The sequence below is a fragment of the Lynx rufus genome, unplaced genomic scaffold, assembly GCF_022079265.1.
Source record: "Lynx rufus isolate CCGP_SWC_20201006 ecotype Redwood Valley unplaced genomic scaffold, mLynRuf1.p SCAF_19, whole genome shotgun sequence".
Classification (NCBI taxonomy): Eukaryota; Metazoa; Chordata; class Mammalia; order Carnivora; family Felidae; genus Lynx; species Lynx rufus.
In genome coordinates, this window is record NW_025814833.1 from 23,912,153 (window position 1) to 23,938,734 (window position 26,582).

Sequence of the window (26,582 nt, forward strand, 5' to 3'; positions counted from 1 at the left end):
GTTTTTTCTTTCCCTTTTTTTTCCTGTGCCTGCAAAAATGCTGACATCTGCTTGTTTCCATACAAATTGATATTAAAATAAAATTTGTATAGATTATCGCACGCCTTGATGTCTTGCTTTCCACCAAGAAGACATTTCTGATTGTGAGGAGAAGAGGCAGCTCGCCCTACTAGAACAATAATGCTTTGCCAAGGCACACGCCCTACTAGACTTCTATGCCACCTGAATCATTTGAGTCACTTCTTCAGGACTAATTCATTCTGTCACTCAGTGTCATCAGTGGGCAGAAACACCCAGAGAGGGTGGGATATAGACCAGATATGTGGAAGGATAGAGAAGTCTTGAAAGGAGATGCTAACTTACAAATATTTCCTAGGTTCCTTGGATGTTGAGAGTAGGCTGCTCTCTCCTCATTTCCCAAAGTTTAAAAATAAAAAGTATAGGTTGCCCAAGGGGCCCAGTTGCTTCCAAAGTAGTTAAATCCTGCCTCCCATTTTTTTTTTTTTTACCAAGCAGTCTGTGACAGCCAGAGTGGTATTTTCCCCCTACCCTTTCTTGAAGAGGGCAGGGCTCAAGCTAACAAATATCTGTTATGCCCCCAGATCCTTGCTAGGTGCTATGGAGGAAACATAACAAGGGGACGATTTGTCCCCTGTTTCCAAAGACGCTCTGATCTGGTTGTGGAAACAGTGCCCATACTGAAACTACTTGAGAACAAAAATTAAACAATATCACCAAGTTTGAGGCTGTGCTATGGGAATTGAGAGCATTATGTACTCAATGATAGGGAGGAGCCACTGAAAAATAACTTATTTTGTATGTTGAATAAAGTGTTCCATCTGGTTTGGTGGCGGGGGGGAGTGGCCAAAATAGGGAGGCAGGAATGACCTTGGGGGTTGAATGAAAGGACAAAAGCTGAGCAGCCCTAGTGGGGGAGCTGAGGATAGGGAGGCGTACAAAAAGAGGCAGGACAGTTTGTTGCTCTTTGAGGCAGTGGGAGTTTTTGTGGTTTTCCAGCAGGAATCCTGTAGGTATTTGTTAAATGTCTGGTCCTATGGATGTGAAAGTCCCTTGTCCAATTGTTAAAGTAATTAAGAGTGGCTATAAAGGCATAGCTATAACAGCCTCAGAAAGATTTATTTCAGGGGTACTCTTTTTTTTAAATGTTTATTTCTGAGACAGAGAGAGACAGACCATGAGTCGGGGGGGGGGGGGCAGAGAGAGAGGGAGACACAGAATCAGAAGGAGGCTCCAGGCTCTGAGCTGTCAGCACAGAGCCCGACGCGGGGCTTGAACTTATGGACTGTGAGATCATGACCTGATCCGAAGTTGGTCACTCAACTGACTGAGCCACCCAGGAGCCCCAATTTTTTTTTAATGTTTATTTATTTCTGGGACAGAGAGAGACAGAGCATGAGTGGGGGAGGGGCAGAGAGAGAGGGAGACACAGAATCAGAAGCAGGTGTTTCAGGGGTACTCTTTAAGGCTGCTCTCTTGTCAGAAGCCCATGGGGAGAGGGTCCTAGGCAGACAACCCCTGAGCACTTTCTTCTGGTGGGTGAACCCAGGTCTGTTCCCTATCCTCCTCCCCACCCCCACCCCAGCAAAAGATCATATATTCCAGAAGCGCCTCCCACCCAAACAAATAGCCTGTCTGGTCCTGCCTAGTTGTCCTTAGAGCCCTCTTCCTCCAGAACTGGCTAACTCCCCACCCTATCCCCATCCCACCCCCACCTGGCCTCAGGCTGAGTCCCAGTCACCGGTTTGGTTTTCATTACTTGGCTTCTGCCTTGATCCGTCTTTGAAGCCTGCCTAGTACCCCAGTTAGGGCTAGGTTTTGTTTTTTTTTTTTACTAGTTGTCCCCACCCAACATCCTGCCCCTGAATCTCACCCAAGGGGCTAGGAGCCTGTTGTCTGTTGGTGAACTGCTTGCTGAACCCCCTGTTGCTATACTTCTCCCCAACTGACTTGGGCCTTGGGCCTTGTCTCAGACTTCAGATGCTGAGTCCTTACCCAGGACACGACCTGCTGTTGTGTGGTGTCTTTTGGCTCTTGACTTGGCTGCAGGGCTGGGCCATCTCTCAGTCGCTGCAGGTACACTTATCCATTCTGATGGTTACATTTCAGTCTGGGTCTTGGCCTGTCTTGTTCAGGGTCCTTCTCTGCCATAACAGGGTCAAGATAACAACATTCTGAGTCCTCTAATCAGGATTGCCTCTTCTAGACTGGAATTGCCTCTGACACCTTTCAGTCATTCAACAAATATTTACTGACCATCTACTATGAGCCACTGTGCTAAGCCCTGGGGATAATGCAGGCGAACAATTTAAATCCTGCTTTCACAAAGGAGATAGACACTATACAAGAAGTGAGATACATAATGAGAGAATTTGAGAGCAATAAGGACTCTCAGGGTCATAAAACAGGGTAAATGGATGGAAAGTGAGGGAGGTGGGGGAAGGGCAACATATTAGATACAGTGATCACAACAGGTATCTTCGAAGAGGTAACATTTGAGCTGAGACCTGAATGGAGAGGAGCAACCAGGTATGAGGTCAGAACGAGAACCCCAGGCTGAAGAAACAGCAAATGCCAAGGCCCTGAGGCAGAAGTGAGGTTGGTGTGCTTGAGAAACAGAAAGGAGGCTAGTGGGAGCAAGGGACAGCATGTGGGCAATGAGGTTGAGAAGTAGGTGAGGCCAGGTCTGTTGGGTTGGAGTTTTATTTAAGTGCAGTGGGAAGCGAGTGGAAGGTTTTATCATTACCTAGACTCAATAGCCTTTGGTAAGATTCAGCAGGCTTGCTGACCAGCAAGAGCAAAAAGCCTCTACTTTCCTTAGCTCTTCTGAGAGGAATAGACACCTTTCCTGGATGACTCCTGAATGTGGGCCTTAGGACTGTCATTTCCATACTGGCTGCCCCCCACCTTAAAAATCAGACTCTGAACTTCCCCAAGACTATCATCTTTTGGTCCTGCCAAGGCTCTGGTAATTTTGCTCTGAATAGAAGGTGCTCACCAATCCTACCTGCCTCTGTCCTCTGAGCCTCACCTGCGTGATCCTGTCCTTTCCTGCAGTAATGACATTGTTCTCCCTCAGGTGCCTGGGAACAGCCAAGAAGTCCTGGGGCTTCCCACTGTGACCCTGGGAATCCTGAGAACCTCCAGGCTCCACCCAGTCTCCTAGCCCTAGAGCTTGCTGCTGGCATCAGCAGGGTGGCACAATGGCACTCAAGCCTCCATCAGAAGGAGCAAAAGGATTTGGGAATGGGCTGATCCCAGAATGCCACCAGAGGAAGGGGACTAAGGAGGCCAGAGAATCATGACATCCTTGTTGCTGTTGAGGGTGGTGAGGAACAGGGAGAATCAAGTGAAGTGAGGTGCTTCCAGGCCTCTCATGCAGTCTTACTATGTCTCTGGAATGATCCATGATAGCCAGTATGTCTCCTCTACAGATCGTCTTCACTTTTCAGAGCTACACCCTTGAGTCTTCCCCTGTGTAACAGAGACAGGACCAAGAGAAATAACTACCAACAGTTGAATGCCTATTATATGCCAGGCTCTGTGCTAACACACCACATTCCTTCACTAGCTCATTTAGTGCTCCTTCCCCGTGAGGTGCGGATAACAATTTCCATTTTACATATATGAATATAGATGTACTGATTTAGTGACTTGTCCAATATAGTAAGTGGTGAGGCAAGATCTGTCTCACTTCAAGTCTGGGCTCTTTCTATGATATTATACTGTCATTCCAGGTAGTTCCAAGCTCCAGAACCTTTGCAGGGATTTCAGGTTCACTCTAGCCGGTCCCCCTGATCCACAGGGGTTTGGCAAGCAGGCCGTTCAGTAACCAGGTGGCCAGCCTGGGACATTCCTCCTTGAATGGGATGTCCCTGGCCAGATTCTTCCAAGAAGCCCAAGTGGCTGACAGAAGTGTCAGCTCTGGGACAAAGGACCCCCTAAGATGTCCTTGCCCTAGACAATAAGCTGGGAACCACACAGCCAGGTGGACTCTGCTGCTCAGCCTTTAGGGCTACAGGATTTGTCACTGGGCCCCCCAGAACTACCCGTCCCCCAGCATCTGTGCATTTGCTCAGGCCCCCACATTCAGCCTGACGACTGGCTCTGGCCAAGTTCATGAGGCAGAGGACTCTCTCAGCAGGATCCTTCGGTCAATCAGCCCAGGACCAGATCCTGCTCTGAGCACACCACCGAGAGCAGTGCCCGGGAGGGACACCTAGCCCAGAAGAGCTGGAGAAGCCCACCCCCCACGTGAAGCTGACTTCAGACCACCCTGAGTACGGGGTGGGATGGAGGGCGTGGAGGTGTGCCGAGAGCTCCCTGGATAGCACGGCTCAGCTTCTCTAGCAACAATGGCAGATGCAGAAAGAGGTCAACGATCATTCTCTTGTAACCCCTGAGGGGACAGGGTTGCTGCCTTAACTTCTAGAGGCTCTTCTCCACTCACCATCCCTCATCCCCCCACTGGGAGAGGCCTTGCTCTCTGGAGGGCTGGGCCAGGCTCCACTGGTTTCAAATCTTTTTTTTTTTTTAATTTTTAAAGTTTTATTTATTTATTTTGAGAGAGAGAGCGAGAGAGCAAGTGAACATGACCGGGGGGGGAGGGGCAGAGAGAGAGAATCCCAAGCAGGCTCCACACTGTCAGTGCAGAGCCTGGTATGGGGCTCGAGCTCATTAACTGCAAGATCATGACCTGAACCAAAATCAGGAGTTGGATGCTTAACCGACTGAGCCACCCAGGGGGCCTTCAAATCTTGTTTTGTCCACGACCCTAACGACTGGCAGTGGGGCAGTAGTACTGAGCCAGGATCCCAGAAATTTCCCTAGATTACAGGCTTCCAAATGCTGGCTCGTAGACAACTGCATGAAAACTGTCGGCAACCTGTTAAAATACAGATTTCCTGGGACACTAACGCCACTCTGATCTACTACATCTGGGAGCAGGGCTCAGGAATTTGTTGTTTCTTTAAAGTTTTATTTAATTAATTTATTTAGAGAGAGAGCATAGGGCAGGGACCGAGAGAGAGAGAGAGAGAGAGAGAGAGAGAGAGAGAATCCCAAGTAGGCTCCATGCTACACGGGGCTTGAACCCATGAATTGTGAGATCATGATCTGAGCCTAAATCAAGAGTTGGATGCTAAACTGACTGAGCCACCCAGGCACCCTGGAATTTGTATTTTTAAAATGTCTATAGTTGATTCTCATGTGCCTCCAGGCCTCCTCTCTCTGGCCCTCTCTCCTTCTCTGTGGTTAAGTGAGTATCCTCAGGCTTCCTGATGAACTCTAAAATCAGAAACTACTTTTCCCAAGCCAGAGCTTCATGGAACCCAGCCTGGTAAGGTGGATCCTTTCAGTGTCTTTTCTTAAGATAAATGAAAGTGTTTCAGTCATATCAAATGTCCTTGCACTGTTTGTCTGAAATTACTAGGCAAGTGCCTTTTAACCCTGAGAGACAACTGAAGAACTAATTCGGAGTATAAACACCTCTATGCTGTGAGGACCATGCTGGATGCAAGGCACAGATTAATTCAGTAGAGAAATTGCATGTCTGTTGTGTGCCCTCTGCTGGTTAAAATGAATGAAGGTTGGAAAGTGTTTACCAGTAGGAGTTTTTCTGACTGGTACTGACCATTTCCTGGGTTGGAAGCCCATCTGAAGGAGCTAATCCTGGTCCCAGTCTCGGCACTTAGACACCTGAAACTAGAAGGGTTACTAATTAAAAAAAAAAAAGCTTTATGAAGGTATAATTCATATATATAAAACTGAGCTTATTTAATTTATACAACTTAATGAGTTTGGACATAGGCATATGCCCATAAAATCATTACCATAATCAAGGTAATAAACATATCCATTACCTCCAAAAGTTTCTTTGTGCTTTTTTTGTGTGTACTTTTTTTTTTTGTTTAAGAACACTTAAAATTTGTTAAGAGGGGAGAGCTCATGTTAAGCTTACTCTTCTAAGTAAGCTACCTCTATCAAATCACTGGGGTTCAACTCTCCTAAGGGAAATCTGTGAACCCTGGTAGGAACTACTAGCGTGGCAGCAGGGAGGGAGAGGAGACATTGAGAAGCAGCTCATCTGCCCAGGGAGAGAAGTTTTGAAGCTGGGTAGGTAAGGAGGCCTGAGAGCCTTAAGAGACACCATTGAGGGCACAAGGATGCTCCTCTACACCATGACACAGTCTTGAAATAGACTGGGAAACAGACCTCATGACCTGAGCTCTCCAGTTGGTACTTAATCCCTTCCCTAGTGACTAAGTATGTGACCCTTTGCATTTAATCTTAAAGTACTGGAGGAAGTGCCAGGTAAAAGCATAGGTAAGAAATCTGGCCTACCTGATCCTTACCCACCAATCCCAGGTGGAAATCTCAATGCTTCAGATAAAGAGGATGGACCCCAGCTATTGTGGTCTCGCCTATCCTTCCAGGGAGATCACTAGATGGGAAGAATATCAGACCTAGCCTAGTTTCCAACCTCTATACCTCCAACTGAAATAACGACAACTATTAGTGGCAGCTAACATTGTTTACGATGCACTGCTAAGTACTCTGTTATGTGCCTAACAGGAACTATCGTGTGTAATCCTCACAACCACCTCTGAGGCACAGAATGATCACAGTAGCTTGTTCAGGGTCACAATGCTGCCCAGTGTTAGAGCAGGGTATAGCCCAGGTCCGTCTAACTGCACAGCTAGAGCCACAATGCTAACTTCTCTTATTCGTCTCTATTTCTCGTAAGCCTGAGAGAAAGATGCGCTCCTGGGCCTGAGACTAAGGACTCCACCCCTGCTGCACTTACACCAAGTAATAGATGAAATGGGAGTGGATGCTAGGCACTGGGTCTTGAGCTAGTGAAATCACTAATAGCTCAGGTATAGGCCCAGAACCTGGGGGCAGGGACTGAGTAGGTAGCCAGGGATCAAACTGTCCTCCTAGGAGTGAGGGCAGGATAAGGAGATGGAAAGTCTAGGAATGGGCTGGCTTTAACAATTGGAACTGTTTTCTTTTCTTTTTTTTTTCATTAAAAAATTTTTTTTTAATTTTATTTAGTTTTGAGAGAGAGAGAAAGACAGAGCACAAGTGAGGGAGACGCAAAGGGAGAAGGAGACACAGAATCCGAAGCAGGGTCCAGGCTCTGAGCTGTTAGTACAGAGCCCGACGTGGGGCTTGAACTCACAAACTGTGAGATCATGACCTGAGACGAAGTCGGACGCTTAACCAACTGAGCCACCCAGGCGCCCCTGGAACTGTTTTCAAAAGGGGTATTTTAGAAGAGCTTCTTTGCACCATTTGAGATGGGAAGAAATGACCTCTAAGATTCTTTCCAGTTTTCCATTCCAATGTACAGTGTGATCATGCATTAGGTTTTTTTCAAGGTCCACATGTATTTTAAGCCCCTTATGAAGACAATGCAGTTTTAGGCCTCTGAATAAGGATTGCTTATTTGTCTACAGATTGTAAGTCAGCGCTGGGGTGCTTGGGTGGCTCAGTCGGTTGAGCATTCGACTTCAGCTCAGGTGATGATGGCATAGTTCATGGCTTTGAGCCCCACGTTGGGCTTTGCACTGACAGCCCGGAGCCTGCTTCAGATTCTGTCTCCCTTTCTCTACCCCTTCCCTGTTTGTGCGCACTCTCTCTCTCTCAAAAATAAACATTAAAAAATTAAAAAATAAAAAGGAGTCAGCTTTGAAATTGTGCTTGTTTTCATTAATGAAAATGCTCAGATTTGACTAAAACCAGGGCAGGGAGGATGATGTTTCCGTAACATGAACAAGTCAGTACTTTCTGATACCATTTTATTTTCAGAATGACAAGTGAACTCAGTTTGTTTATCTGTAAAATGGGATTGAAAATCATCTTTACAAGACTTTTTTGAAATTTTAACTAAGATAACATATGTGAAATGTAGTTTACAGAAAAAATTCATATATTATACTTATTCAATTTCCCTGATACAAAGGGCACAGGGAAGAAATGAAAATGGAAGACATTCAGGTTTTTCCTGATCATTCAGTTTTGAAAATGAATCTGCATTGAATATATTCTGGTTTTAAATTATTCAGAATGAGATAATTTGACCACAAAGCCACTTGAAAGTCACCAAAAGAACTAAATAAACTTTGAAAATCACTCCACACCGTGGTCTTTAGGACATTTGATCCAATCAATATCAGACAACTGATTAAATAGCCTAATTTTCTAAGCTTAAGATATTTACTGATTCACTCAAGAATTCTTATGCTCTGAGGCTCCAAAGGTTTGCGAAACAGAATTACCTCATTCTATTGTCAACATTTTATCAAGAAAAGAAACTTGTACAACTTAAAATGTTCCTTCTATTGTTGACATTTTAAATGTCCATCAACTGATGAATGGATAAAGAAATTGTGGTTTATATACACAATGGAATACTACGTGGCAATGAGAAAAAATGAAATATGGCCTTTTGTAGCAACGTGGATGGAACTGGAGAGTGTGATGCTAAGTGAAATAAGCCATACAGAGAAAGACAGATACCATATGGTTTCACTCTTATGTGGATCCTGAGAAACTTAATAGGAACCCATGGGGGAGGGGAAGGAAAAAAAAAAAAAAAGAGGTTAGAGTGGGAGAGAGCCAAAGCATAAGAGACTGTTAAAAAGTGAGAACAAACTGAGGGTTGATGGGGGGTGGGAGGGAGGGGAGGGTGGGTGATGGGTATTGAGGAGGGCACGTTTTGGGATGAGCACTGGGTGTTGTATGGAAACCAATTTGTCAATAAATTTCATATATAATAAAAAAAATAAAAAATAAAAAAATAAAAAAATAATAAAATGTTCCTTCTATAATGAATGTAGTCAGGTAGATATGTTGGAGAATTGGAGAAGGGAGAAGATGATAAGGGGCAAACAGCAATTCCAAGATTGAGTGACAATATCCTTTACCTCTGAAAACAAGGGTACTTCTTTTTTTTAATGTTTATATTTGACAGAGCACAAGTGGGGAAGGGGCAGGGAGGGGGACAGAGGACCCAAAGTGGGCTCTGTGTCGACAGCAGCGAGTCCAATGTGCCACTTTACTGCTGGTATTTACAATACTTATAATTTATAATACTTATCCAACAGGATAAGTAGCTGAAATTCCTGGAAATGAATTCCTGGTAACAATTACTTAAAAGTTTCCTGTAAGGAAAGGACTCTCTAAGCACAAGAGAAATGTTTTCCTCCACAGTAGACTGGATTCTATACTAGTTTTCAACAAGACAGTGTCATTTCATAGCCTTTAGACAGAACTACACTCATTTTCAATGTTAGAGAATTACACCACACGTAATTGAAGCACTGTGAGAACACATCACCCACCCAGCAGTTTGGAGGAATGTATTACAAGACCTGGGCACTATAAGACAAAGTTACAGATAACCACAGTCCTGATGGATTGCCACTAAAACTGTCAATGAGAAGATTCCACTTACGAACAGCTTCCAGGGTCTTCTCTCAGCAGTGGTAATAGTAGCAACAGCAATGAAAGCAATAACAGCAGAAGCAGCAGCAGGAATAGCACTAACATTAGGGGTAGTAGTGTAAGCAGCAGCAGTTATTGAATGCCTACTTTTTGTCAAGACAGCACCAAATCAGGGGCGCTTGGGTGGCTCAGTCGGTTAAGCGTCCAACTTCAGCTCAAGTCATGATCTCACGGCTCGTGGGTTCGAGTCCCACATCGGGCTCTGTGCTGACAGCTTGGAGCCTGGAGCCTGCTTCAGATTCTGTGTCTCCCTCTCTCTCTGCATCGCCCCCCCCCCTTGCACACTGTCCCTTTCTCTCAAATATAAATAAACACTAAAAAAATTTTTAAGACAGTGCCAAATCTTACACACACACAATCCTTATAGCAAATTTGTGAGGAAATTGTCATTACATACCTTTCACTGATGAGAAACTGAGGCTTGAGGTAGTTTATTTGAGGCTCCACAACTGGTTAGACACAAAACCAGGATTTACACCTAGGACTGTCTTATTTCAAGGCTTAGCTCTGTTTACACCACCATACATTACAGTGGTATGGATAAACACGCATGTTTCAGCATGAGAGATTAAAAACAGAAGAGATACACACTAGCCTGAGTTTGTTAATGACAGCAAGCTTTTCAGGTGGTCGAATAACAAAGTGACAGGGGTGAGGCTGCAGAAGGATCTCAGAATCAGAGAAGTGAGGTGTGTGAGTTTGAGTGTGAGGCAAACCATGGTGTGGTCAAGAGTAAGGCAGTATAATTTAGGGAAAATACCTTAATATTATTTAAAAAGGCAGTTATGACTCAGATGAACCTAGGAGCACTCATATAACTTCCATAAAAATAAAAGTCTGGTGTGCTTGCGACACCACAAATCTAATGGCATGCCCACCCAGTACTATGTGCTTCAACAATGACTCTCAAGAAAGACACAATGGGTTAGGAAAAAGAGCTTATCAGAAATGATTGTAGAAAGGTCATAATGAAAAATAGGCTGAAGATCTATCTGAATAAAATGAAAACAACAATAAAATCAGGAAGGGTGGTAATAAACTAACAATAATAGTAACAATGGGGACTTACATTCCTGTGTGCCAACCACTGTTCTAAGTGTGTATACCTAAGTGTGAAGTCATTTAATTCCCTCAGCCTTATGAGTAGGTACTGGTGTCTGCATTTTAAAAATGAGGAAACTGAGGCACGGAGCTCAAAGTCACACACATTTGGACATTGGTAGGGCCACGAACTCCATCCAACCTCGGCAGTCTGCTGCAGAGCCTGGGCTCTTAGCCACTCACCCACACTGCCCCTTTATGGTACAGGGAGGGTTTACTCTGGGGTCAGGTATCAAAGCTCATATCAAGGAAGATCTCTTGAAGCTGTGTAAGCAGGAAGTAAACTTCACAAAGAAACCCCTTAATAGATAATAACAGGCTAAAAATAGTAACAGTTGCAAGAAAAGTAGGCAAGTGGGTAGACTGATAAGCTAAGCATAACAAGTTATAGAGAGAAGCTAGACATTATTACGATAAGCTTCTTGAGTTTGAAATAATTTAAGATGACCACACCCTCCAACACAAATTACTGGTCTGTTCCAGTTATTCATTTCTTAGATTTTACATACATCATAATGAACATACAATTTTTTTTCCTGATATAATTTCTAAGACTATGAAAATGGATACTGCTAACCTGTTACATACTCCACCTTACAAATGATTCATGAACATGAATGAAATGTCTAGAAGTTCATCTTAGTCAACACCCTCATTCAACTATTTTTTATTTTCCAGTTCAGAAAATCTGACTAATAACTAATCTAGGCCAGCATTCTCCACTGTATCTTGTGGAGATTAATGTTTAGAAGTTATTAAGTATGGGGGGGGCAGAAATTCCAGGGTCAAAATAAGTGCTGAGTTCTCTTAGAGAACCAAACACATGTAGCATGAACAATCCAATAATAATCTATACAAGTATAACCCAGTATTTCCTAAGTTTATTTGACCATGGCACCTTTATGTTGCAGACCATTTATAAATTATGGACATTCACTCTAGATCTAGATGATTTCTTTTTTAAAAAAATTTTAATGTTTATTTATTTTTGAGAGAGAGAGAGAGACAGAGTGTGAGCAGCGGAGGGGCAGAGAGAGAGGGAGACACAGAATCCGAAGCAGACTCCAGGCTCTAAGTGTCAGCACAGAGCCCCCTGACACGGGGCTTGAATTCATGAACTGTGAGATCATGACCTGAACCGAAGTCGGATGCTTAACCATCTGAGCCACCCAGGTGCCCCAATATAGATACTTTCTTTTGCAGAAGTGGAAGAGTGTTATTTTTACGAAAGTCCATGGTGGGGAGTTAACCATGCCTAGGACTAACTGGGGCATTTCATTCTATTAATTTTGAAAGAGTGCCTGTTTCTGCTATTTGGGGATAGTGGTATGTGGCATTCTGAATTCACTTTCTTCTAAGAACACTTTATAACTGATGTTTAGGTATAACCAAAATAGCATCATAGAATCCAAGAACTCTAGAACAATTTAGTACCCATGGTGTACAAATAGGACCTCTGAGATCAAGGACACGGTCACTACCCTGGAGTTCCTTTCACATTACCTGCAACTCCTTACTCTCTCCTCTGCTGATTCCCTCTCATCTCTCTAACTTCTTGTTGTTGGAATGCCCTGGAGCTCAATCTGTGAACCCTGTCCTTACTCTATCCCTAGTCTATCCCCTGGTGATTTCATAGCCTTGTAACTCTTTAATAAATTTAAATGTTACTGACAGCCTGGACTTCTCCTCTAAACCCCAAACTCACACATCAGGATGTCCATGACATCCACACCAGCATATCTAATAGGCATCTCAAATTCAAACATGTCCCAAATCAAAGTCCTCATCTTCCCTTCCAAATCTGCTCCTCCTTTAGTCTTCTCCATCTCAGTTAACAACATCACCTTTCCAGTTGCTTAGACTAATGGCTGTGCTGTCCTCCACAACACTTTTCCTCTCATACCTCATACCCAAACCACCAACAAATTCTGTTGGCTCAACCTTCAAGATAGTCCCCCAGTTGAGCCACTTATCACCTACACTTTCACCTATCCTAGTTAAACCTCTACTATCTTCCATCTGGATTGTTAAAACAGCTTCCTAGCTGACCTCCCTGATTCTGCCCTTGGTCCCCTACAGCTTATTTTCAAGACAGCAACTAGTGATCCTGTTAAGACTGTAATTAAGAATGTTTGTTTTTCTTTTTTCAATTTTTTTGAGGGACCTCTCCCTTTAAGTATATTTATTTATTTTGAGAGAGTGCCTGTGCATGTGTGTGGAGGAGGGGCAGAGAGAGAGAGAGAGAGAGAGAGAGAGAGAGAGAGAGAGAGAGAGAGTTTCAAGCAGGCTCTGCACTGTCAGCGCAGAGCCCGATGTGGGGCTCAAACTCACGAAACTTGAGATCATGACCTGAACTGAAACCAAGAGTCTGCTGCTTAACTGACAGAGCCACCTAGGCACCTCAGAATTTTTGTTTTTCATTGAGGTATAAAAGACTTCTCCATTCAAAATCCACTAATGGCTTCCTATCTCTGAGTGAAAGCCAAATCCTTACAATTGCCTAGAAGTCCCTATACTACATGGCCCACATCATCTCACAGGCCCCATCTCCTACTACAAGCTCCCCTGTCCAACACCCCCTCCACTGCAGCCCCATCGGTCTCGTTGCTGTTCCATGAGCCAAGCGTGACCTTACTTCAGGACTCATTATTTCTACCTTGCATCACATTATGTTAGCTGATTTTTATTAGGTTAGGTTAAAAAGGTTTCCTTCAAATTCCTAATTTGCTAAACTTAATAAAGTTTGTTTTTGTAGAGGTGAGATTCACATAAAATCAAAATTTAAGAACTCAACCATCTTGAACAATTCAGTGGCATTTAGTTCATTTACAATGTTGTACAACCACCTATATTTCTTTCCTAAACATTTCCATCATACCCCAAAGTAAACCGTGTAACCATTAAGTAGTCACTGCCCATTCCCACTTCCCCTCTCAGGCCCTGGCAACCATCAATCTGCTATCTCTATGGATGTATCTATTCTGGATATTGCACATCAACGAAATTATACAATATGTGATCTCTTGTGACGGGTTTTTCTCACATAGCATGTTTTTGAGGTCCATCCACATTGTAGCATGAATCAGTACTTCATTCCTTTTTTTATGGCTAAATATTATCCCATTGTATGAATATACCACAATTTATTTATTCCTTCATCTATTGATGGCACTTGAGCTGTTTCCATCTTTTAGCCATTGGGAGGAATGCTGCTATGAACATGCATGTACAAGTATCTGAGTCCCTGCTTTTTGATTCTTTTGGATATATACCTAGGAGCAGAACTGCTGGGTTATATGGTAATTCCACGTTTTAATTTCTTGAGGCACTGCTGAACGGTTTTCCACAGTTGCTGAACCATTTTACATTCCCACCAGCAATGTGTAGGGGTTCCAATTTTCTCTTCAGGGCTTTTGCATTTGCTATTCTCTCTGTGGAACGCTCTTCCAATAGATAATCAAGTGGCCTACTTCCTCACTTCCTTCAGGTCCTTACTCAAGGTCCTCTTCCCACAGAGTCCTATCCTGACCACCAGATTTAAAATGGCAACCTCCCAACCCCAGCCCATACTTACCATCCTCCTTGCCCACTTTATTTTGCTCCATTGCATTGATCATCATCTAACATACTATATAAATTTCTTATTTTTTATTGTCTTGTCTTCCGCCACTGAAATATAAGCTCCACCAGGGAAGAGATTTCAGTCTCTTTCCAGAACCTGGAATAGTGTTAGGCACATAGTAAGTGCTCAATAAGTACTTGCTGAACAAGGAAGTGAAGCCCAAAGAGATGTTTTGGCAAAGTGTGACAAAAAAGGACAAGAAGCTAAGTCTCTGTAGTTCGGAGGTTATTTTTCTAATAATGGTGATGGATTGAAACTGAGCCAATCACACCTTTATTCAGCTGTAACCTTTTAAAAAGCACACATGTGAGAGATGGCTATTTCTAAATCAAGTGAAAGAACTATTTAGAATACCCTGAGGGTAATGGGATCAAAATGTAGAGCTAATACTCATTTGCACCAATTAACACTCAACTAACTGCCTATAATAAGAAGCTTAGTAGTGACTGAAATGTTTTATTGAAACAAAGCAAAAAAAATGGTGCTACAGGATACAGAACTTTAAGAGTATTATACTTTGAGAAAATGAACCTAATACAAACTGTAAGAAACAGAATCTTATTGGAAGAACAAAAAGCTGTACCCCTATCTAAAATATTGCTATAGCAACAATGTGTTTTGGTTTATCATATTCTTGAACTATAACAGATCCAGAGAAAATATCTGTATATAAAAAGAGAATCTATGTTGAAACCACAAAGAAGTTATTTCTGGGTAAAAGTTTAAAACTTGGTGTAATTGGTGCTTAATTTTTCACTTGAACATGGTTAACATGGCAAAAATTTATGTTTTCATTACAATTTTTGAAAAGTAAAAAAAAAGATAGATGGTGAATGAAAAAACATTCTAGAGGGACAGATAGGGAAATAAAGACTCGAATATTGTCAAGTCTACTACTAAGAAACAAGTAGTAGTAAAAACACTACTAACAAACCACACTTTTAGAGATTTTGGAAAATCATTTACAGCAGAGATCAGTCTGGGGGTGCCTGGGTGGCTCAGTCGGTTAAACGTCTGACTCTTGATTTTGGCTCAGGTCATGATCTCATGGTTCATGAGTGTGAGCCTCCCGTTGGGCTCTGCACTGGCAATGCAGAGCCTGCTTGGGATTCTCTCTCTCCCCCTCTCTCTGCCCCTCTCCTGCTCACGTTCCCTCTCTCAAAATAAATAAATAAATAAACATTAAAATAAAAAAAATGTCTGGAAAATTAAAACTAATAGATTCCACATTTTTGACTGAATTACAAATAGATTACATAACAGGTGGTCATTGAAATTGGCTTTCAATATGTCTCTGCTATAAGCTGAATGTTTGAATGTGATGGCATTAGGAGGTGTGCCTTTGGGAGATGACTGCATCATGAGGGTGGAGCCCTCATGAATGGGATTAGTAACCTTATAAATTAAAATGTTAATTTACTTTGAAAGAGAGAGAGGGCACCTGCAAGCCAGCTGTGCAGAGGGGAGGGGCAGAGACAGAGGCAAAGAGAGAATCCCAAGCTCTGACAGCATGGAGCCTGACACGGGGCTTGACCTCACGAACCATGATATCATGACCTGAGCCAAACTCAAGAGTTGGACGCCTCACCGACTGAGCCACCCAGGCACCCCAATGTCCCTATAAATTAGACACAACAGAACTTTCTCCCCACTTCTGCCAGGAGGATACAGCAATAACATGACCTTCTATGCACCAGGAAGTGGGTCCTCGCCAGATACTCAATCTGCCCGTGCCTTGATCATGGACTTTCCAGCCTCCAGAACTATGAGAAATACATCTCTGTTGCTCATAAGTTACCTAGTCAATGATACTGTTATGGCAGCCCAAAGGGACTAAGACAGTTTCAAAGTGCAAGTAAAAAGTACAAGAAGTTCTGATGTTAAGATGAAAAAACCACTCATGATGGAGTCAAACAACTTCAAAGCCTGACCACCTTAATAGTTATTAAGATCACAAAGGGGCTTTGTCAGCCTCCAAAGTCCAAGAAATTAGTAAAGTATAAATAGTGAACTTTTAACTGTGCTGGAGGAAAAACTGCAAGATGCATTTGGTGAAGCTCTCAGTCTGTAGGCCAAGGAATCAGGCTTCCATGTAAGAAGCAAAGCAATGCTCCTAGTTACACGGTAAAATCTACAGCTTTTATATGACGTTATTTATGAGAAAATAATTCCTGAGGCACTTTACCAATACAAATTTTATTAAAAAAATAAGTAATAACATCAAAACTGTTCAGCAAATCTATATTCAATGTAACCAAAATAAACAAACACCAAATTAAAAAAAATATACATCTATATATATATGGGCAAGAAACAAGTGCATTTTTTGGTCCCAATATTTTCTGAATATATTATCTTTATCCAAAGGAATTACATTAATGGCTAAGAAGATATTATGTATTAGATGTACAGAAACATAACTTTAAAATTTGTTTTAAGGGCTGTAGGAAGTGTTTTTTGCCAATTCTTTATGTCTTTGAGCTCCTAATCACTAAGATAATGTTAATGATAGTCCCAAGACAGACAGAAGATGTAATCCTGTCTAGTGGTCTGAACAACTACCAAATCTAGAAGCTATCAATAGGTAGCTACGTGAAATTTGTAGAGAATTCTAAAGAATTTCTTGGAGTTCTTAACAAAACAAAACAAACACAAAACAAAAGTTTTAAAGAAAAGAGATAAAAGTGGACATAACAAACACACATCAATAAATTTGGTGAAGAACAACATAAAATCAAGACAAAATTAAACTTAAAAAAATTGAATATTAGTATTGCTGAAAACTCCTAGGATTAATACTGGATAAAACTTTAAATGACAGTACAAATAACTATAACGTTGGAACTGTAATTTTAGAAACTTATTTTCCAAGAACATGAAAGTAACCTTGGTTCCCTACACAACCAGTTTTTATATTCCTTGGACTGCATGCATACTAGACGAAGATTAAAGGGCAGCAGCCAAAATGATTAAACTCCAACTTGGACGTTGAAGCATTGATTTGATGGGCCTTGCTTGGTCAGAATGAACCCATAGCGTAAGATCAAGAACCAAAGCCCCCAGTGGGAAGTTGTGCTCAATTTGGTGGGCCTTGAGGTCATCTCTGGCCAAATTAGCATCAGCCTTATGGGAGGCCAGTCATGAAGGAAGGGACTCTCCCCAAGATCTGATTTCTTAAGGCCACAATCTAGAGGAGGTCTCACAGTCAAATAATTCACATTCCTTGGAAAGAGAGAACAGGCATCAGTTGTGTCCATCGAAGGGGGACACTGACCAGGAGTATCCTGGACATTTTTTGAAATTTCTGTGTTGCTTCTGCATCTGAAAAATATGAAAAATAGAACAATGACAGACAAGGAAAGAGGAAAAAGACAGCTATCTGACCTAAAAATGTAAGACTTATAAGAAATTAACTAAGAAACCAGACAAAACAGACAAAGAAAATGAATAGCCATATCATTTGGAATGCAATATTCTGAAGGCAAGTACAGCAGAGAAAAACACAAACTATTTTAAGCAAAGCAAAAACGACTATGGCAACAAAAGCTATTTTTGGAGAGAGCCAACTGGAGAAAAAAGCTTATGTTAAGATATGTTAACCTGACACAAAGATAAGGTGGAATAAGAATCTAGTGCCATCTGAAAGCTGAAAAGAGCTGAATCAGAACTAGTGTCATGAACTGCTTAACCGCCTTCGTGTGAGAAAACACTTCAGAAGTTTGAACTTAGGAAACTGCCTTTGTGTAAGAAAACACTTCAGAACTTTGAACTTAGGAAATTCCAACTTGTCTTGCACCAGGTTGCACGAGCTCCATAGAGCAGGAATCTATTTCAACAAGCGCTTTAAAAACAAAAACAAAAACAAAATACTTTAATATTTTTCATTTCTATTAATGGTACATTTAAAAATGCAACAGTGCTAAAATCCATCAAAGAAAAATGCACGAAATGGAAATTAAACTTACTCAGACGAGGGTTCAGAAGTTGAGGTACTTTCAGGAACTGAAATTAGAAGAAGAGGTTTACATTTACAGTAGTATAGGTGATGAGTGACACCATCAGTTTAGTACGTAAGAGCCCATATTGTGGCTGATCAAAAGTACTGGAATAAGTATCAGAAATTCAAAGTAACACAATTATAAATACATACCATTCTCTATTACAACTTGGCAAGTATGAGTTTTACGCTGACTTAGGTGTTTAGCCATACGATCTAAGCCAGAAGAATCAGTTAGGAAGTCACATTTAAGGCACACTAGAGTAATGCCCCTATGAAGAAGAAAGGAAAGCAAAGGTTTTCATCTTTTATCCAAGTCCATAGGCACGTTCAATAATTATTTTTCCATGTAATAACTCTTGATTTGCTTTTTATGTGTTATGACCATCAATTGCCAATTTTGTTCTATAAGCCTGATTTATCTGAAATGGTACCCTAGAAAATGACATAGCCACATTTAAGTTATGCTAACATTTACTGCTTTATAAACCACTTCCTCTCATACTGGTTGCTAAAGGACAAGAGTCAAGAGACCTAAAGCCTAATCGTGGCTCCACTAACAATTTGTGTAGCTTGTGCAAGTCACATTCTTTCCGTGCTTTGGCCCATTTCTGAGGACCTTCTTTCCACACACTCTACTGCTAGATGTGACGGATACAAGAGTGAACAAAAGAGGGCAAACTCTGTGGAGCCTATAATCTAGTATCTTATTTTAGAGGTGATAAAATTAGAAAAGAAATGGGAAGGCTTTAAAAGTAAATCATATAATTTAATTATTGTTATTACCAATTAACGAGCGTAAACATAGTTTTATAGTTCACTGGATGCTTTAAATTTAAGTACTTCGACGTGTCAAGGAATAAAAACCAGTAGCATACCTTAGACTGACTGCTCCCCTGTGGTTCTAGTCTTAACAGCCTGCTATATATTTATACCTGGGTGTCACGCCGGAACATCAAAAATGATCTTCATACACTGAAATTGTGCTTTCCTCCCCAGTGCCAAAAACCATTCCCCCTAACCAATCTCTCTTATGATGTCATGCTCCCAACACAATGGCTCAAAATTATCTCTGACTCTCTTTTTTCTTAAAATAGTCAATATTTCAAATATTTTATATTATTAAAAATTTATTGAGCACTTAACTCTGTGCCATGCTGAGGGTTTTAGATATATTATCTTATCTGAATCCTATAACAAACCAAAGACGTAGGTGTTATAATTATTACTTTTTTTTATAGAGGACAGGGTCAGGTTTAAAAACCTATCAAGGCCAAAATTAGATTTGAAAGTGAGCCCTTTGATTTCAGAGCCCATGTTCTTAAACAGTGTAATACCACTTCACCACCTTAACCCAGATTCTTATTAAGTCAATGTTAACTACCATAATAATCTTAAACAGTCCATGTGCCTCCTGCAATTGAGAACTGCGAGATCATGACCTGAGTTGAAGTCAGATGCTCAATTGAGCCACCCACGCGCCCCTGCAAACCTTCTTATGTTACTGTAGTTACTTATATTCACACCTTAACATATATTGTACATTCCTTGAAGGTTGGACAAGCCTTCTTCATCACTGTCATCTTTATGGGAACTGCTACGATGTGTTATACATAATAGGCACACAATAAATTAAAAAAATGAACATTGCATTTTAACAAAATAATAATTACAAAATTTATTGTTCTATAGAATTATAAATATGCTAAGTCTCATACACAGAAACTAATCAATTTTATATTTAAATCTGAGGCCCATCCAAATTGAGAAAAAAAGTCTCAGATCTTTAAAGTCATAGAATCAATTTAAGAATCAACCACACAACTGAGCTTGATAACAATGATGTAAAAATAAAATAAACGCTCATCTTTAGAATTAAAAAGTCCTTTTTCATTCTTAAAAATTCTACTTCCTTAAATTTAGTAATACTTTTAAAATAGCATGAATATATTTTTAAAATAGAATCAAACTTTCCTCTGCCTATGAATTGTTGGTCCAACATCATCCACATATGTAATTTTCAACATGTACATTAATTTGCTCAAATATTTACAGAATGCCTACCATGTGTCAGGCACTATTCAATGCTCAGTAAACATATGGCATAGACAAATATCCAAACCACACACATTCTAGTGAGAAGACACAGACAATAAACAAAACAGTGAAGTATACAATATGGTGGAAAGCAAAAAGTGAAGAAAAATAAAATAAATGGAGATAGGTAGTGGTGGGGATGGGGCCTAGGGGAAAGGATGCTATTTTAAATGGAGTAGTCAAAGAAAGTCTCACTCACTAGACTAGAGATTTAAAGGAAGGAACTGGCCATGCAGATATCTGGGGAAGAGTGAATAAGGCAGAAGGAATAATGAATACAAAGGTCCTGAGATGTATCATCTCCCATTCCGCTTTTCCATTAATCCAAAGCATCAAAACAAGTACTGGCTAAACTTAAGTCTACGTCTTAGCCATAAGACATCTTTTTTTTTTTTTTTTTTAAATTTTTTTTCAACGTTTATTTTTATTTTTGGGACAGAGAGAGACAGAGCATGAACGGGGGAGGGGCAGACAGAGAGGGAGACACAGAATCGGAAACAGGCTCCAGGCTCTGAGCCATCAGCCCAGAGCCCGACGCGGGGCTCGAACTCACGGACCGCGAGATCGTGACCTGGCTGAAGTCGGATGCTTAACCGACTGCGCCACCCAGGCGCCCCGCCATAAGACATCTTGATGCTACCAAAATCTTGGCACTGATATTTCAAATAGCAATGACAACATGAACAAAATAAACAAAAGAAGATGAAGTAAAAAGAAAGCAGAAGAATGTGGAAAAATGATGCATAGTGGATTCTGAGCTAAGCGTGTGTGGTATAATTAGGGTTAATTATCAGTGCCTTTCGAAATGTTCATCAGCAATTCCTTTTGTAGAGTAAACAGGTTGTGTACTTTATTTAAAAATGAAAAAAAAAATCCCAAGAATTATGAAGGCTATATATTGCTCAAAATCAAAATGTGTTAGTCAATTTACTAGATTATTTTAAACCTCTTTTTAATCTTCAAATATTTTTTATTTTATAATGTAAATCCATGAAAGTTTCGCCTTATTGCCTAACACCACTGAAACAAAGTTTAGCCAGAGAATATAGGCTATTTCTGCTTTGTTCTATGCTATAATGAAGAGAACTGTATTATGTCTGGTAGTAATCACTTCATTTTCCAAACAAGGTACTCAAGAATCAGGTTAAAAAAGTTACTAGAATTTTTCAATAGAGAAAATGGAAAAAGATCAACTAGTTACCTGAGAATTCCAGAATGCTTCTTAAAAATATAAAACCGTTTACTTGGATGGTTGCTATGAGAGCTGGAAAAAGGACAGATGAGATGTTATTATACAGTAATTCATATTAATTTTATGAACATATTTCAAGTACATGTTTAGTTTCTTAGCTTTGAATAAAAGATCATGAGCTAAATTATTAAAATTCTATCATTCATCTGTTTAATTCAAGATTAAAAAAATGTTTATTTATTTACTTTGAGAGAGAGAGAGAGACAGTGTATAAGCGAGGGAGGGGCAGAGAGAGAGGGAGAGAGAATCCTAAGCAGGCTCAGCGCTGGCAGTGTAGAGTCTGATGCGGGGCTTGAACCTACGAACCGTGAGATTATGGCCCAAGCCGAAACCAAGAGTCAGATGCTTAACTGACCGAGCTACATAAGTGTCCCTAATTCAAGCCTTTTATTTTGTATTTTCTTTTTTAATGTTAATTAATTAATTAATTAATTATATTGAGAGAGAGTGTGTGCATGCATGTGAGCAGGAGAGAGGGGCAGAAGAAGAGAGATATTCTCAAGGAGGCTCAATGCTTAGCACAGAACCCAATGCGAGGCTCGATCCTACAACCTTGGGATCACGACCAGAGCTGAAATCAACAGCTGGATGCTCAACTGACTGAGCCACCCAGGTGCCCCTTCCTGAGAATATTCTTAAATGATCAGTACCCTCACCATTATTTAAAAAACCCTCAAAGTTAAAAATGCAAAGAGCATAAAATTAAATTTTTTCAACTATTAAGAGTTGAAAACTATTTATTTATTCATTTTTAGAGAGAGAATTCCAAGCAGACTCTGCACTGTCAGCGTGGAGCCTGATGTGGGGCTCAAACCCACAAACCATGAAATCATGAGCGAAGCCAAAACCAAGAGTCAGACGCTCAACCGACTGAGCCACCCAGGTGCCCTAAGAGTTGAAAACAATTTAAAAGGTATTTGCTAATAACGTATTTTGCTATAATATAAATTGTTATGAATAATAATTATCACTTTCTTACACTTATTAGCAAGGGGAGAGAATCTGAATGATCCTCGAGGTAAATGCTACTTGGGATAAATTACATTACTTGCCATCAGTAAAGTGAAACATTTAAAGAATCTTTTGCAATTATTAGGAGAGCCTTTAGAGAAAGCGAATTAAAGAAAACAGAGCTCTATGCCCAGAACAAAAAAAACACTAACCAAATTTTGCAACAAATGGTAATAGCTTTTATATCCCCTTCTAAACTGAGAAGGAAAGCTTTCCTGTATTAGAAAACCAGGCAGGATTAACAAGGACTAGCACACAACAGTATCCAAAAGTGTGGTTCATGGACCAGCAGCATCCATACCCCCTGGGAAATCATCAGAAATACAAAGTCTCAGGTCCCATTCTAGACCTACTGAATTCATCGCTGGCAGTGAGGCCCAGAAATCAGTTCAAGTTTTTCAGGTGATTCTTATGCAAGCTACAGTTTGAGAAACACTGGCCCTAGCTTGCACTGACAGACCCAAACCAGCCAACACACCAGATCAATGATTATCCTGAGACACAAGGTAACTATCACCAGCATACCACCTATGCATGGAAAAAGAAAGATTCTGGCTAGTTATAATCCTGTGAAAACAGCTGCAGAATAGGTGCCATGATGAATGCAAAGAACTGTTTCTCAAGTAGATAAGACAGGCACATATTTAATACGAGGCAGAATAGCTGAATGGTACAGAACTCAAAGGAAGGAATGATTCCTATTAAGTGGCTGTGGGGATCAGATTCCTCACAAAAGAAGGTAAACTGAAAGGGAAGGAGAGGGGGATTCCAAGGAATAACAAATAAGGAAAGACACTTTAGATACTGAATATGAAACAAACTATATGTTGGGGAAGATTAATTAATTTGGGGGGCCTGATTTGTGGTTATAGAGTTAGTATGGGCTGGGAATAAAGGTACTCAACCTCTAAGAAAATGAGGCTTCTGTGGATGCAGAGCTCAAATCTATGACAAAAGTCCACACTGGGTCAGGGTGTACCATTCAGGGGGAGGGTACCTGAGGCAACAAAGGAAGCAAGGCATCGCTGAATTAGGGGAAATGCAAAGGCCCTTAGAAAAGTAGAAGTGGAAGCTTTCGGTTCTATATGAGGCTAATAATAAGTGCTCTGTGTGTGTGATGACAATGCAATGTAGGGTTGGGGCTCACTGGAAAATAGGAGAAGGTTACAAAGGAAGCCTGAGGCCAACTGGAAATATGTGGGGACAGAACTGATATGGGAGGTCCTACAAGACAGCCAAGGAACCTATGGAAAATGGGAGACAGGAGGACGGAATGACCATGGGTTTAAGAAACACTAAAAATATTTTCCAATTTAATCTCCTATAAATTATGGGTAGAATTAAAGCTCCACTGGGGCAGTCGTGTGTTTGGCACAGAATAAAAGACCAGCATTCTTAATCGCTTTCAAAATACCAACAACATTTTTCACAGAACTAGAAAAAATAATCCTAAAATATGCATGGAACCACAAAAGGCCCCGAATAGCGAAAGCCATCTTGAAAAAGAAGAAAAAAAACTGGAGGCATCACAATTCCAGATTTCAAGATATACTACAAAGCTGTAGTGTTCAGAACAGTATAGTACTGGCACAAAAACAGACACATAGATCAATGGAACAGAATAGAGAACCCAGAAATCAACCCACACTTACATGGTCAATTAATCTATGACAAAGGATGCAAGATACTGACAAAGACAGTATCTTTGATGAATGGTGCTGGGAAAGCTGCACAGCCACATGCAAAGAAATGAAACCGGACCACTTTTCTACACCACACACAAAAATAAACTCCAAATGGATTAAAGACCTAAATGTGACACCTGAAACAATAAAAATCCTAGAAGACAACATAGGCAGTAATTTCTTTGACACCAGCTGTAGAAACATTTTTCTAGGTATGTCTCCTCAGGTAAGGGAAACCAAAGCAAAATTAAACTACTGGGGCTACAACAAAATAGTCCAGAGACATTTTTCCAAAGAAGACATGCAGATGACCGATAACATGAAAAGATGCTTAATATCACTAATCATCAAGGAAATGCAAATTAATTTTTTTAAAAAGCTCTATGCCCAATATGGGGCTTGAACTCAAGACCCTGGAATCAATCTAAGCCAACCAGGCACGCCTGGGGAAATGCAAATTAAAACCTCAGTGAGATACACATTAACATCTGTCAGAATGGCTAAAATAAAAACCATGAGAAATAAGTGTTGGCAAGGATGTGGAGAAAAAGGAACCCTCATGTACTGTTGGTGGGAATGCAAACTGGTGCAGCCACTGTGGAAAAAAGTATGAAGGTTCCTCAAAAAAACAAAAATAGAATTACCATATAATCCAGTAATTCCATTACTGAGTATTTACGCCAAGATAACGACCCCTATGTTTACTGCACCATTATATTTATAATCGCCAAGATACGGAAGCAACTCAACTTATGTCCACTGACAGATGAATGGATAAAGATGTGGTGTGTCTATCTATCTATATAAAATGGAATATTACTCAGCCATAAAAGAGAATGAAATCTTGCCATTCGCAACAGCATGGACAGACCTAGAGGGTATAATCCTAAGCAGAATAAGTCAGCCAGAGAAAGAAATATACCATTATGATTTCACTGATATGTGCAAATTAAGAAACAAAACAAATAAAGAAACAAAAAAAGAGGCAAAAAACCGCCTAAACTCTTAAATACAGGGAATAAACTGGTGGTTGATAGAGAGGAGGGGGGAAGGGAATGGGCAAAATAAAGTGGATTAAGAGCACACTTATCTTGACGAGCACTGAGCAATATATAGAACTGTAGAATCATTATATTGTACACCTGAAACTAATCTATGTTAATTATACTTCAATTAATGAAAACACCAGCATTCCTCCCAGCAGTATACCGAGAGAGACTGGCTGGGGCCTGGTTTAGGGCAACCACGGAATGGAAACCCCTGCAGTAGATGGGAGGCAGAGTGGTAAACTGCAGCAGGTAGACATTCAGGAAGTCATTATGAATGGTGGCAGATCAAGAGAGCACCACAGCCTTCAGAAACTTAAAGGGTATTATATTTTGCTGATGCTCCACACTTCTGCAAACGATACCTTGAGACAAACTGAGCTTAAAGAGTATTGGGGGTGATAGTAGTTTGGATCCTAGACAGACAATAATGTTTGACTTATTTTTGTTCTTCATAGATGCCAGTGGGTCAAAGATAAAAGTATCTGTCAAGCTGATGAAGAGATGGATCTTAGGAAAACTCAGCACTGAAATTGGAGGATTTACAGTAGAAAAGTAAAATAACATTCTGAGAGTGATTAAGGTACCAAGAAAGGGAAAGTAAAGAGGCAAGAAGGATTGAAAAAAAGAAAAGGTAATGAAATAAAGGTAACCTACTGGATGGAAGAAGATATTTGCAAATGACATATCCAATAAAGGGTTAGCATCTAAAATATATAAGGAACTGATACAAGTCACACCAAAAAAACCAAACAATCTAATTAAAAATGGGCAGAAGACATAAACAGACATTTCTCCAAAGAAGATATCCAGATGGCCAAGAGACACATGAAAAGATGCTCAACATCACTCATCATCAGGGAAATACAAATCAAAACCACAATGAGATGTCACCTTACACCTGTCAAAATGGCTAAGATCAAAAACACAAGAAACAACAGGTGTTGGCAAGGATGTGCAGGAAAAGGAACCCTCATGCACTGTTAGTGGGAATGCAAACTGATGCAGCCACTGTGGAAAACAGTATGGAGATCCCTCAAAAAGTTAAAAATAGAATTACCCTAGGATCCAGTAACCACACTACTGGTTTTCTACCCTCCCCCCCCCCGCAAATGCAAAAACTCAAAGGGATACATACATGCATTCCTATGTTTATTGTAGCATTATTTAAAATAGCCAAACTATGGAAGCAGCCCAAGTATCCATTAACAGATGAACAGATAGAGAAGATGTGGTATATATA

The 26,582-nt window shown here is 40.6% G+C and overlaps 1 protein-coding gene and 1 long non-coding RNA gene across 2 annotated transcripts in view; both read right to left on the reverse strand.

The window, feature by feature from the left end:
- Positions 1–1,769: 1,769 nt before the first annotated feature.
- Positions 1,770–5,703, reverse strand: LOC124514016 (uncharacterized). The gene is made up of 3 exons (XR_006962562.1): positions 5,651–5,703; positions 3,407–3,492; positions 1,770–2,162 (listed from the first exon to the last, which is right to left on the reverse strand). It is a non-coding gene; the product is annotated as an uncharacterized LOC124514016 (long non-coding RNA).
- A 10,725-nt stretch (positions 5,704–16,428) lies between these two features.
- ZNF280C (zinc finger protein 280C) overlaps positions 16,429–26,582 on the reverse strand; it is a 61,264-nt gene continuing 51,110 nt past the window's right edge. Inside the window, exons 17-20 of the mRNA XM_047082057.1 lie at positions 21,547–21,609; positions 18,402–18,520; positions 18,217–18,253; positions 16,429–18,092 (exon numbers count right to left, since the gene is read on the reverse strand). Coding sequence (XP_046938013.1) covers positions 18,083–18,092; positions 18,217–18,253; positions 18,402–18,520; positions 21,547–21,609 — 229 coding nt within the window. The 3' untranslated portion in view covers positions 16,429–18,082. The remainder of the gene's footprint in view (positions 18,093–18,216; positions 18,254–18,401; positions 18,521–21,546; positions 21,610–26,582) is intronic.